This window comes from Salvelinus fontinalis, chromosome 4 (assembly GCF_029448725.1).
Source record: "Salvelinus fontinalis isolate EN_2023a chromosome 4, ASM2944872v1, whole genome shotgun sequence".
In the NCBI taxonomy this organism is placed as follows: Eukaryota; Metazoa; Chordata; class Actinopteri; order Salmoniformes; family Salmonidae; genus Salvelinus; species Salvelinus fontinalis.
This window is the reverse complement of record NC_074668.1, coordinates 15489741-15503595: the sequence shown is the minus strand read 5'-3', so window position 1 is coordinate 15503595 and position 13855 is coordinate 15489741. Positions and strand designations below refer to the sequence as shown.

General features: G+C 41.4%; 1 protein-coding gene and 1 long non-coding RNA gene across 5 annotated transcripts; one reads left to right on the top strand and one right to left on the bottom strand.

Annotated features, from left to right (window-relative positions):
- The first annotated feature begins 4251 nt into the window (after positions 1–4251).
- On the top strand, positions 4252–11595 carry LOC129853148 (uncharacterized). The gene is made up of 4 exons (XR_008759085.1): positions 4252–4970; positions 6680–6726; positions 6876–7162; positions 11507–11595. It is a non-coding gene; the product is annotated as an uncharacterized LOC129853148 (long non-coding RNA).
- On the bottom strand, positions 6129–13599 carry LOC129853144 (trichohyalin-like). Of its 4 annotated transcripts, none has more exons than XM_055918874.1 (6): positions 12985–13599; positions 11488–11594; positions 10658–11192; positions 7908–9969; positions 6855–7362; positions 6129–6706 (listed from the first exon to the last, which is right to left on the bottom strand). In XM_055918874.1, exons 1-6 carry the CDS (start codon positions 13471–13473, stop codon positions 6682–6684), a joined length of 3726 nt encoding a protein of 1241 aa, XP_055774849.1. In that variant the 5' UTR covers positions 13474–13599; the 3' UTR covers positions 6129–6681. The 4 variants fall into 4 exon arrangements, with proteins under 4 accessions (XP_055774849.1, XP_055774852.1, XP_055774850.1 ...); XM_055918877.1 differs by having other exon boundaries at positions 11488–11581; positions 12985–13073; XM_055918875.1 differs by lacking the exon at positions 12985–13599 and adding an exon at positions 12251–12978.
- Positions 13600–13855: the final 256 nt, after the last annotated feature.

Genomic DNA, 13855 nt, shown 5'->3' with positions numbered 1-13855 from the left:
CTTAAAATACCACAAAGTGTTCAATCAATTGTATTCATGGAGTGCCTTTGTTACGACTATGAAACAGAAAGCATATATGTTGGAACACAGTAACAGCTTCTTTTAATAACAACAAAATAAATAAATAAAATACCCCAACCACCAAGACATGAGGTCAAATGATGAAAACATTGGTAGAACAAACATCATTATCCTCACTAAGTAGCCTTGATAAATCGTGAAACACAGCACACAATCAATAATGGCATTATAATTAATATAAGTGTCGATATGACAGCAGTCAGAAATAGTCAAATAATATCAGCTTGTGTTTGTCTTCACGCAATGGCGCTAGTTGGATTTCATTTAGCTGTTATCCCTTGTCCTAACAGTTGACACAATTTCTGTAACTTTCAAGTCCTTGACACCTGTTGACATATGTTACACGCCTCGGACTGGGACGTGGTCAGCAGATAATAAACCTGAATTAACAGGGTAAAATTATGAGATGGAGAAACGTTCCTAGTGTTCAGTAGTAGGCATTCTCCAATATGTATTAAAATACTGTTCTCTTTTGTTAATCTTTTTGGTTGTCAAAACCAAGTATCCATTACAACTCTATTGTTGCATTACATCTCCACATTTCATATTCCAGTATCAAAATATTAAAAGGTCTCTGGTTAAAAAACTATCACCACACATTTACACATTCACATTATATATTGTATACTGTATACTGTATACTGTATACTGTATACTGTATATATTATATACTGTACTATCAGTGTCAATTTGGAAAAAGCTATAAATTACTGGAGGCCTGTGCTAAACGGTGCTACAACCATTACATTATAAACCACTAACATGAAAGCTAACATTGACTGAAATCAACTAGCCTAGAGCTAGCTAGCGCTTAGATAAGCTAAATGTGGTTAGCATCAAGTTAGCAAACTGTTAAATTATATTTTTGTAGAAATATTAACACATTTTATCGTGACATCACATACTTACATATATTACCTGAACTAAACTGAGTCTTTGTTGATAGAAAATAAAACAAATAGGATCTTAAACTTTGTTGAGAAAAAGTACAGAAAGTTCAGACGCCATCTTGATCCCTTCTCTTACATGTAAACCATTAGCAACCTAGCCAACCTCCATTACTTACAATGGGGAAAATACCAACCAGTTTATCACTCTGTTAAAACTCTCTTTAATTGACCAAACTCATGGACTATGTAGTTAACCATGTTACCTCAATATTTTCAGAGTCATATTGCACTTTTGCACATTACGTAACTGAATTAATAGGGTCAAATGATGAGACGAAGAAACGTTATTAGTTTTCAGTAGTAGACATTCTCCAAGATTGAAGAAGAAACCTCTAAGACCTCACGATCTCACTAACGCTCCCCATTGACGTTACAGCTCCCCCTAGCAGCAGTAATCATATACATTACTTTAAATGCAAATACCTGGGAGGCCTAGAAAATGATACAAGGGTTGGCTCCATAAGATATCAAACCAAATAAAACATCAAAAATAGAGCATTGGACTAGCAACTGCAAAGGTTGGAAGATTAAAACCCTGAGCTGACAAGGTAAAAATCTGTCGTTCTGCCCCTGAACAAGGCAGTTAACCCACTGTTCCTAGGCTGTCATTGAAAATATAAATTTGTTCTTAACTGACTTGCCTAGTTAATCAAGGTAAAATAAAAACACATGGCATGTGCTTGGGTACAACCTTGACATCTCTGATCTGCTTGCCTCAATAAATTAATGCTAGAACATTGGTAGCCAGGATTAGCTGTTTGTATCTAGTCTCTTAATAATTGCCTAACTGTGCAAGCTAGACACATGTTATCTTTTGTTTGCATGTGAGCATGTCTTTTCTGTCGGTCCTGTCAATGTTGAGTGATCACACATGCCTCAGCAGACATAGGAGGTTACTTTGTCTGCTTGTAAATGTGGGATAAAAGTGGGGATGTTTCATATTATTTCAGATGACCTTAACTCCCCACCACCAATGAACCAGTTATTTTATTACAGAAAACCACTGAACCACCACTGCAATATAGGCCTACACTAAAAACAAGGTGCTTTCTACAACATAAAAGGATTATTCCGCTGTCCCCATAGGAGAACCCTTTTTGGTTCCAGGTAGAAACCCTTCTGTGCCTAGGTAGAACACTTTTGGGCTCCATTCCACAGAGGGTTCTACCTGGAACCAAAAAGGATTTTCTTTTGGTGACAGCCAAGAACCCTGTTGGAAACCCTTTTGCGAAGAGTGTACTCAACAAGTTCAACCTGTTAAGGTTACACCAGTTCATTCTGTTCTCAAACAGCTGATTGGTATTCAAGATAACACGCAACATAGCACCCTCACCGTTGAAGGTTTTCATCAACCTTCATCAAGCAGTGTTCCAAGATCCTCCACCAGGGGTGACTGTAGTATCCTCGAACGGACAAAAAGGAGACACAAGAGGGCCCCCACACTCATTTTAGATCCCAAGGGGTCTTTATTTTCATACTATATGCTCTCACCCTCATCACTATCTCCTTTGTCATCTTCCATTCATGGCATTTCAACACTAAAACAGAGGGGCACATCACACTCATGTCTTTTTTTCAAACTCAAACCACATACACACACAACTATAGCATCTTGTTTACATTTCTCTCATTTTAGGCATCCAGCTGAGGACTTGGATGGGTCATATTGCAATTAGATGGGCACAGGGGTATGTATGTATGTACAGTCCTTTCTAGTGTGGCGGCAAATGAGTTGAACAGGAGAAGAGGATGAGGTTGCTTGTGGAGGGAGAGCAGTGGGGGTGGTGGGTAGAGCAGCTGCAGTGGCGTTGATTGGATGCTCTGGCTCATCACTTGTTGACTAAAAGAAAGATTTAGAACTTAGTTCGACATTGCCATAGTTCAACAGCTGAAAAGCCTTCATTAACATACTCCCAGAAATAGTAGATATGGTGATGGTAGGTGTGGTGATGGTAGGTGTGGTAGGTAGGTATGGTAGTTGTGGTAGGTAGGTAGGTTTGGTGGGTGTGGTGATGGTAGGTGTGGTAGCTGTGGTGATGGTAGGTGTGACAGGTGTGGTGATGCTTGGTTTGGTGAAGGTAGGTGTGGTAGGTTTCGGGATGGTAGTTGTGGTGTGTTTGGTGATGGTAGTTGTGGTGATGTGAGGTGTGATGGTAGTTGTGGTGTGTTTGGTGATGGTAGGTTTGATATATGTGGTGATGGTAGGTATGTTAATTGTGGTGATGTAAGGTGTGGTTGGTGTGATGGTAGTTGTGGTAGGTACATTTGGTAGGTGTGGTGATGATAGAAATGGTAGGTATGGTGATGGTAGGTGTGGTAGGCAGGTGTGGTAGGCAGGTGTGGTAGGTGTGGTAGGTATGTGTGGTAGTTTTGGTAGGTAGGTGTAGTACGTAGGTGTGGTAGTTGTGTTAGGTCGGTTTGGTAGGTTTGTAGGTGTGGTGATGGTAAGTGTGGCAGGTGTAGTGATGGTTGGTGTGGTAGGTTTGGTGATAGTAGGTTTGGTAGGTGTGTTGATGGTAGGTGTGGTTGTTGTGGTAGGTAGGTAGGTGTGGTAGTTGTGGTAGGTAGATGTGGTAGTTTGGTAGGTAGGTGTGGTAGTTGTGTTAGGTCGATTTGGTGATGGTAGGTTTGTAGGTGTGATGATGGTAGGTGTGGTAGTTTGGTGTAGTAGTTTTGGTAGGTAGGTGTGGTAGTTTTGGTAGGTAGGTGTGGTAGTTGTGGTACATATGTGTGGTAGTTGTGGTAGGTATGTGTGGTAGTTGTGGTACATATGTGTGGTAGGTAGGTGTGGTAGAATTTGTACGTAGGAGTGGTAGTTGTAGTAGGTAGTTGTGGTAGTTGTGATAGGTAGGTGTGGTAGTTGTGGTTGCTAGTTGTGGTGACTAACTTGGGCGGTTTCCAGATTTTCATATTGTCATACCATCCTTCTCTCATTCTGGGATTTACAGTATTACCGGCATAGCACATGAGGGGGTGCTAAAAACACAAGAAAAACCTATGGGCATCTATTACCAGAATGCTAACAAATTAGCACAAACTGATACCAAATTCACATAGACGCTGTTAGCTAAATGCTAACAACTGAAAACGAACAGACTAATTGCAAAGCAGTGGAGGCTGATGAGGGGAGGACAGCTCATAATAATGTCTAGAATGAAGTCAATTGAGTGGTATCAACCACATGGAAACCCCATCTTTGATGTGGTTGATACCACTCCATTGACTCCATTCCAACCATTATTATGAGTCACCGCCTCCTCAGCAGCTTCCACTGTTGCAAAGAAAGGCAAATCCAGCTCATAAAGTTATGTAAGGGATAATCAATGAGGGACTATGAGTTCTATGGCAAATAATGAACACTGTGGAACTGACCTTCCATGGACTTGCATTATTTTCCAGAGAACCCATAAAGCCCTGAGTTGATTATCCCTTTAATACCATGGCTATAATTTGACACATTTGCCGGTAGAAATGTGTTCATTTGCCGGTATAAATGTGTTCATTTGCCGGTATAAATGTGTTCATTTGCCGGTAGAAATGTGTTCATTTGCAGGTAGAAATGTGTTCAACATCCACTGAAGTAGCTAGCAAGTTTGCTTCAGTAGTTGCCTTGGTAACCAAACAAACATACTTGCTAGTTTAGATAACCAAACCATCAGTCCTAGCTTGCTATTATGAAAACCTAATTCAACAATACCAATACTGTTTTCAATTTGACTTAATTTGTAATGTCCAAAAGTCAAAACGTATTTACCGTGGATTGGAGGGAAGAGGTCTGTGAACCAATATCAGTTTGTTCTATTCATAAAAGTAATATGGGGTGGAAGCTACTGAAGTTTTAGGGAAGCATTTTTCAGGTAAAGTCAATTCAGAGAATGACAGACTTTGATGCCAAACCGCCACTACACCTTCCTGTTCAAGAGAGCACAGCACAACAAGGTGAGTCCAAAAGTGTATTGAGTGCTGCTCTATAAATGATGTAATATGCCAGGGAGATATGTATACTGTAGCTAAGAAAGTAATACTAAGTGTATGTTGTGTAGTAAGCTGTTAGTAGCCCATGTGTCTCACCCTAATAATTTTGTGCCTTTCCCCTCTCATAACTTAGCCTACTGCTCTGACTTGGTGGTGCACATGTAGACTATATATATTGACTACGTCCATCCTAGCTCTCTCATTAATGTCTTAATCAAAATAATGGATTGCCTGTTATCCACTCGTTGTCCCCTCAAGTTTCAGTAGAAACCACATTTGTTTAAGCAAGTCAGCCATATCAGCTATGTTTTTTAAAAAGGATTCACTCCATGGTGCTGAAAAGAAAGCTCTGCTGTTGGGACAGCTTTATGTCGACCCTAACAGTTTGTGGGCACCGTTTGTCAAAGTTATAGTGCAATTAATGTATTGTTTAGTGTTGTGTTGTGTAGTGGCTTTGCTGGCATTCATCTAAAACATTTTGGGGGAGTTTTCCCCACCAAGATGTACATGCTGCAATCACCACTGGGTGAATTATAACACATCAACCCTGTTACCTATAGATAGACAGTCTAGAAATGTTGAAACAATTTACATTTGTTTGGTAAGCTTGCATTCCATTCCCCCTGTCACATGGGGATCTATGGTTGATTCTAAATGAAATAGTCAACTCTGTTACAGTCCACCCTGTCACTTGATTTGGCACTTAATAGGCACTTGCTATAGTATGTATTTTTTACTTTTGAGATGGGAAAACATGTGTTTTATTCAGTTGAACATGTGCTCTTTATGACAGAATGTTAGAATTAGGTGAAATAAAAGTTACACTCCCCAAAAGGTACTCAACTGGTGGAATGACCCAAGTACTGAACTGGAGGTGGGAGAGCTAACGATGCGTCTACTGTTGCTCTCTCCTCAGATTCTTAGAGAAGCTATTTCAATCTGATATTTCTCCTCTGGTCTAAAATAGATGTGTATAGAGGACTCCTCTCTAATATAACATGTCACACATTGTAGCAAACTGATGTAATGTTAGGTGTCTCATTGAAAGTCTAACATCTACCATGACTACTGGATGATTCAATTCTAATAAATAACAAAACAATCCACACCGTAACAACAATATTGCTTTTTTAATAAATGCTTTTATTAAAACGTAAAACTTTAATAACAAAAATGACATCGTCAAACATCACTGGCCTGACTTGAGCAGCTTTGTCCGGGGATGGAGCCAGCAACTTAGCTGCTACCGGTCCGGTCCAGTCTACCTGCAGACCTCCTCCCAGACCTCCCCTTAACAGGTGAGGTGGTGGAAATGATCAGAGTTGCGTTCAACTTGAATAAAGATGAGAAACTCTGGTTTTTGGAGCCATTGGTCTGAGGGGAGGACTTCTGTTTAAACCATGTCCATTTGGGGATATTTTCTAGGACAGTAGAGGTGGTGAGCAGAGATTAATTTAATTAGGATAAAGATGAGAACCTCTGCTCTGGGGAGGAGGGTCACTGACCTTCGAGGGTTTGTTGCCTGACAAATAGTATACTTGCTGGCTTGAGGAGATGTTAATGTTTTGTGGAGGAAATGTAGCTTGATGACCTAAAGAGGAGGAGGAATTATTGGGCGACACTTTTAATGACCAACGTAACCTCAGTGGAACTGTGGCTTCTTCGAGTTCCAGCTCTAGGCAGACAGCAGGTCAGGAATGCTGTAAGACATCAGAGACACGTAAGTATCTATATATTTACATGTGTGTTTCATGTACACTAAACCCTCACATTTGGATAATAGCTCACACTTGGACAACATATATATTAACAGTGTAAAACATGAATAGATGTTTAAACATTCTTTACCCCATCTTAATTCTCTTCCAGATGCCTGGCCTTTTCTTGTTCTTGGAGGTTAGCTCTGATGTTTCAGCCTCTTCTGGAGCTTCTAGCTGCTGGCTGTCTGGCACCCCCTGTTGGTTCTCTGGCCACTCCTGCTGGTTCTCTGAACTCCCCTCCTGGTTCTCTGCCCATGCCTGTTGCCTCCTTGGCCTTTCCTGGTGCCCATCTCCAGATCCAGTGGGCTGTGTTGTCTCCAGATAATCGTGGCTGTGTTGGGTGGTTAGACAGCGGGTGTGGATTTGAGCATCAGCCTCCAGATTCATCTGCTCCAGGTAATGTCCCTTCATCTTCCCCCTCTCCTCCATCAGTTTCTGATGAGTTTGTTTTTTAAGCAGGGACTGCTCTCTCCACTGCTTATTAAAATCCTCCATCTTCTTCCTTCTCTTCTCAGCCTTCAAAAGCTCCTTCCTCTTCTCCCTCTCTCTCTCTGCCCGTGTCATGGTGGCTGTTAGCCTTGTGTGTCCAGGGATGGCTGGTAGGGGAGAAGAAGTAGAGTTCACATTCAACTTAGGGATCTGGTATCAACTTAAATGTAATGGACACAGGGAATGAAGAATAGAAAACACAATTGGATCTCAATGATTCTTTACTCTTTTCAGTTGAGCAAGGCATGGAATTTGTCAATAAAGAGCAATAATTCCCATATGTGATCGCCACTAGTAGCCCCCGGATCCCCCCAAAACACGTTTTTGTGTGTGTTTTTAAGGAACTCTTTCTGGGTCTCTACTTAGTCTTGAGAGTTAGACTAGTAGATGACACAACTCTATCTGGGTCTCTACTTAGTCTTGAGAGTTAGACTAGTAGATGACACAAGGTACCATTTAAACACGTGGTTGTTACATCAGCAGTATTTTTCTTGTTATGTCAGTCACTCAATTAGCCATGTCAGCTAACATATTCTTTAGACAGTAGTTTTATATTGAAACAATGATGCAACATGATGACTGGTGTGTAACTGATGTGTGTAGAGGAGACTAAAGAGGATGATGTCATAAGCAGAGGGAAAATAGGTCTTACCTATGTGGACGATCTTATAGCCCTCCTCAGCTTCTCTCTGATAGGTTCTCTCGATCTTCTTGAGGTTCCTCTCCTCCCACTTCTTATTTATCCAGCCCACAGCTCTCCTTCGGATACTTTTGTCAGGTGGGAGAATGTCCTCCTTGTCTTCTTCCTTCTCCTCTTCCTCTAAGTCACCCCTCTTGTGCTTTTCAAGGATCTCCCTTCTTTCCTCTTCCACCATCTCCTCTCTTCTTTTTGCCTCTATTATCTCTCTCTCTCTGATTAAAGATAAATGGCCTTCAATGGCTCTCTTTCTCTCCTCTTCTCTCTCTTCCTCTCTCTGCCTCTCCTCCTCTCTTAGTCTGAACATTTCTTTCTGTCTAGCAATTTCAATCTCTTGTTTTTTATCCTGCTCCTCTTGTTGTCTTGCCCTCTCCTGTTTTCTTTCCATCTCCAGCTGTCTTTCCTCCTTCTCCCTCCTGATTTGTTGTCCTCTTTCTATGTGTTCTCGTTCCCCCTTCAACACTTCTAACCTTCTCTCTTTACGTCTATTGAAGACTTCCCGTGCTTTTGCTTTAACATTAACTACTACATGTTTCTTCATGCTTACTTCCTTTCCTCTCTCTTCTCTTTCCCTGTACTCTTCCTCTGCTTCCTTAATCACTTCATGCCTTTCTTCTATCTCTCTCTCCTGTTCTATCTCCAGTTCATTCTGTCCCTCAATTTCCCCCAAAATATTTTTCTGCCCCTCCTTTCTTCTTCCTGCTTCCTCCCTCTCTCTCATAATCATCTTTTCTTTCTCCATCTCTTTCTGTTGCTGATCTTTTAATTCCATCTCTCTCTGATTCTCATTGTCTTTCTCCCTTTCTTTATCTTTCTCCATTTGTTTCTGTCTCTCCTCTTGTTGTTGTCCTCTGTGTATCTCTTCAATCTCTCGCTGTCTCTCTTCTTCTCTTTCCATATTTTTCTGTCTCTTCTCCATTCTCTTCCTTTTGATCTCTCTCTGTCTCTCTTTCTCTCGCTCTCTTTCTTCCTCTTCCATCTCTATTTGCATCTGTTTACTTCTTTCTTCTTCATGCTCTCTTTCAATCTCTCTCTGTCTCTCTTCTCTTTCCATATTTTTCTGTCTCTTCGCCATTCTCTTCCTTTTGATCTCTCTCTGTCTCTCTTTCTCCCTCTCTCGTTCTTCCTCTTCCATCTCTATTTGCTTCTGTTTGCGTCTCTCCTCTTCTTCTCTCTCCATCTCTTTCTTCTTCTCATCTTCTTGTTGTCTCTGTTTTGGTATTTTCTCCATTCTCTTTCTTTCTACCTCTTTCTGTTTGTTGTTCTCACCCTCCATCTTCTCCTCCATGTCCATTTGGTTCTGTTTCCATTTATATTTGTCTGTTTCCATGTTTTCTAATTCTTTCAGCTGTTCCTTGATTTTCTTGAAGACTTCCTCCAATTCAGACTTCTTATTGTCATTGATGAGGGCTGTCTCCATCTCCATCTCTCTCTCCACTCTATTTTTCATCTCCTCCTCACTTCGTCTCCAATCCTTTTCTCTCTCTCTGTCTCTATCAAATGTTCTCTCTGGTTCAGTCTCGTCTTTCAATCTAATCTCTTCTTTCATTCTCGCAACCTCTCTGTCTAACACTAGTACATTTTGGTTAACCTGTTTCACTCTTTCATTCTGTCTTCTATACGCTTGTTTCGCTCTTTCAAATTTGATTTTGTATTGAATCTCTTTTGTTGTCATATCTTCTTTCAGTCTCTCAACCTCTCTCTCTAACTCTTTCACCTTTTCGTTAACCAGTTTGACTTTCTCATTCTCTGCAATACGCATGTCTCTTTCTCTTTCAAATATGATTTCCTTTTCAGTCTCTTTCAATCTCTCAATCTCTCGTTCTAACACTTTTATCGTTTCTTCTGCCTGTTTCACTTTCTTAATCATTTCTTGTCTTTCCAATTCTGCTTTTCTGTCCCTTTCTTCCTCTCTTTCCCTCTCTCTTTCTGTCTCAATAGGTTTGTTGTTCCAGGCCAGTCTTGGTCGCTGATCCTCCATGACTTTCTGCCTGATCCTCAATCTCTCTATCTCTTGCTTAATTGGAAAAGGTTAAATTAGTGATAATCTTTGACCAAGACATACTTTCAAAGGATTTGCAGAGAATGATACATAGAAATACAACTTAGACCGAGGTAATTGAATCAAACACTGGACAACATCAATAGCAGAGTCATTTTGATCAATTCATCTGGACAATTCATTGTCAGTTAATGTATTGACATAGTTTGAAAAAATTATGAGACATTTTATGGAATAAATTATGTCCAAAATGTGTACAAATACAAACACACAACTAGCTTGCCCATTCAGTTAGGGGTTTGAGAAATTCCCATTGCAATTTGTGTGATGTTACAACAATGTTGCCTCTGATGTTTATGCTTGTAGAAATTACTCCTACAAATGATGTTTCACTAATGCAATTATTTACAACCTGCACAGATACAGTTATCAACAACAATAACAGTAATGACGTTAATATGGAAGTGGATATTCAACCAGCAGAAGAAAGGCGTAGGGGTTGAGATAAATTAAGGTTAGGTTTAGGACCTAGGGTTGGGTTATGGTAAAGGTTAGGTATAGTTTCAGTGAGGTTAAGGTAAGGGTTAACGTTTAGGAAAGGCATAAAAGTTAACATTGGATTAGCATACAGCTGTCTACTGCCATTCATTTTCAGCTGGGTGAATATACACTGCCTTTTAATAATAACAATGACATGTCTTACGTGGGCCAGTTGTAGGTCCACCATCAGCAGCTCCAGCAGTTGTTTTAGTCTGTTGATCTCCTGCATTTTTCTCTGCTTCTCCTCCCATTCTGTGGCTCTCTCTGCCTCCCTCTTTCTCTCTGCTTCCCTCTGTCTCTCTGCCTCCCTGTGGCTCTCTGCCTCCCTGTGGCTCTCTGCCTCCCTCTGGCTCTCTGCCTCCCTCTGGCTCTCTGCCTCCTTCAGTCTCAGGATCTCAGCCTTCCACTCTTTCATAATACCCCTTTCTACTCTTCTTCTCCTCCTTTCATCTGTCAAAAGGGCTCTGAGATGGTCTGTCTCAGACTGTAGTTGTTCAATCATCTCGTCCTTCTCCGTTCCACCATTCCTCTTCTTCTTTTCCTCCTCCCAGAGGCACACTTGAAGTCTGTCCATCTCCTTCTTCTGGTTTCGGATCGTTCGATCCTTCCCCCTCAACTCAAGCATGTGGGCTTCCTTCTCTGTACTGGTCTTCTTCTCTTCCCTCAGGAACTGAACCTCCATCTCTGCCTGCTTGTAGCTGGGAGCAAAGGAATGTCAACACATTATTTAGGAAGTGAACTCAGACAATTTATTACAATATTACAATAATAATTCAACATCTGCTCAATGAAACTGCCTTTAATCACACAACTCACACAACTGTGACTTACAGTACGTGAATGTGATGAGTTGACTGTCCATGATGGCCAGTGGTGGGTAATGTGTAGATCTGGTCCAGGGCGTTAGGTACAGCTTGCAGACACTGAGCCTTCCTTCAGCAAGCCGCACATAATGCCCTGGACCAGAGCTAGGTTACGTGATGAATGACTTACAGACTGTTCCACATGATAGGAGGGGGTAAGAAGACAGTCCCAGTAGGAGACGGAGATCGTCCAGAAGAAGAAGAGGTGTCCATCTCCTCAGAGACTGCAGGAAAGGTCTACAAGTTTTATTTTTGGAAAATAAAGAGATGCCTTCGTTCAGCAACAATGTGTGTTTCTATGTTTCTGTCACTAGATGGTGCCATTGTACACAACATTTACTCACCAGGTCAGTGAATTCAGAAACAGCCTTCAGACTACAGTACTCAAGCTCTAGCCTACAACCCATCATGCATCAGCACGACTAATATAATAATACCTCATCACAACTTCATAATCACAGTACACCTGGATTGTGTTCAAAGTGTTTCAGGGTAGGAGTGCTGATCTAGGATCAGGTCCCCTCCTGTCCATCAAAACGTATTCAGTTTGATTTAAAAGACAGAACTGATCATTGATCAGCACTCCTTCTATGAGACTTGAGCCTATGTGAAGAATCTTTCTGGCATATGCTGGCTAGACAGTACACAGACAGACAGATAGTCTGACAGGCAGACAGAAGAGTAAATACAGATAGAGTGATTGATAGCAACAGAAAAAAACGAATCCATAATTAATAATTGTGTTTTATAAGGCTAGCTAGGTAATGTCAGAAAGAAAACATATTTCAAATACATTAACGTTCACATGTGGTATCTTACCATGACACAATTATAGGCTAAGTAGGCTAGCGGATGGTTAATGTATTGTAAACTTTTGTAAATATTTGACTCACCTCAAATCACACTTGTCAAAGCGCAGTTTTAGAGTTTAACCGAATAACATCTTCGGCATTAACTTTCTCTGTTCTGGAACTGTATTGTTGCGTCATTTGGAACGCTTGAGCGTCATAATCCGTTCACCGCGCCTGCTTGATTGACAGCTAGGGGTTCTCCTGCGCATCAGTGTCCAAAAGTCGATATGTTTAGATACTCATAATTGATCAAGACATTTATAATATTTTCCACTTGACTTTTATTTCGTGTATTTTTGCCTAAGGTTATTTGGTAGCCTATGTTGTGTGATTTGTCTTCGTATGGGCCTAAAGTTCAATTAAATACAAACAGCAACCATAGCCTGCAAACATTTCCCACACAAATACAAATGTGGGTGTTTAGTGAGAACACTGGCTTTGATAGACTCGATAGAATGTACCACGCATTGGGTCTAGGGTGTCAGGTAGGGTGGAGGTGATATGGTCCTTGACTAGTCTCTCAAAGCACTTCATGATGACGGAAATGAGTGCTACGGGCGGTAGTCGTTTAGCTCAGTTACCTTTGCTTTCTTGGGAACAGGAACAATGGTGGCCCTCTTGAAGCATGTGGGAACAGCAGACTGGGATAAGGATTGATTGAATATGTCCTTAAACACACCAGCCAGCTGGTCTGCGCATGCTCTGAGGACGCGGCTGGGAATGCCGTCTGGGCCTGCAGCCTTGCGAGGGTTAACACGTTTAAATGTTTTACTCACCTCGGCTACAGTGAAGGAGAGCCCGCAGGTTTTGGTAGCGGGCTGTGTCAGTGGAGCTGTATTGTCCTCAAAGCGAGCAAAAAAGTTATTTAGCCTGTCTGGGAGCAAGACATCCTGGTCCGCGACGGGGCTGGTTTTCTTTTTGTAATCCGTGATTGACTGTAGACCCTGCCACATACCTCTTGTGTCTGAGCTGTTGAATTGCGACTCTACTTTGTCTCTATACTGGGACTTAGCTTGTTTGATTGCCTTGCGGAGAGAATAGCTACACTGTTTGTATTCGGTCATGTTTCCGGTCACCTTGCCCTGGTTAAAAGCAGTGGTTCGCGCTTTCAGTTTCACGCGAATGCTGCCATCAATCCACGGTTTCTGGTTTGGGAATGTTTTAATCGTTGCTGTGGGTACGACATCGTCAATGCACTTTCTAATGAACTCGCTCACCGAATCAGCGTATTCGTCAATATTGTTGTTGGACGCAATGCGCAACATATCCCAATCCACGTGAGCGAAGCAGTCTTGAAGCGTGGAATCAGATTGGTCGGACCAGCGTTGAACAGACCTGAGCGAGGGAGCTTGTTGTTTTAGTTTCTGTTTGTAGGCTGGAAGCAACAAAATGGAGTCGTGGTCAGCTTTTCCGAAAGGAGGGCGTTATATGCGTCGCGGAAGTTAGTATAACAATGATCCAAGGTTTTACCAGCCCTGGTAGCACAATCGATATGCTGATGGAATTTAGGGAGTTTTGTTTTCAGATTAGCCTTGTTAAAATCCCCAGCTACGATGAATGCAGCCTCAGGGTGTGTGGTTTCCAGTTTACAAAGAGTCAGATAAAGTTTGTTCTGATACACTGCAAAAGTATCAGTTTCTCTGGTTT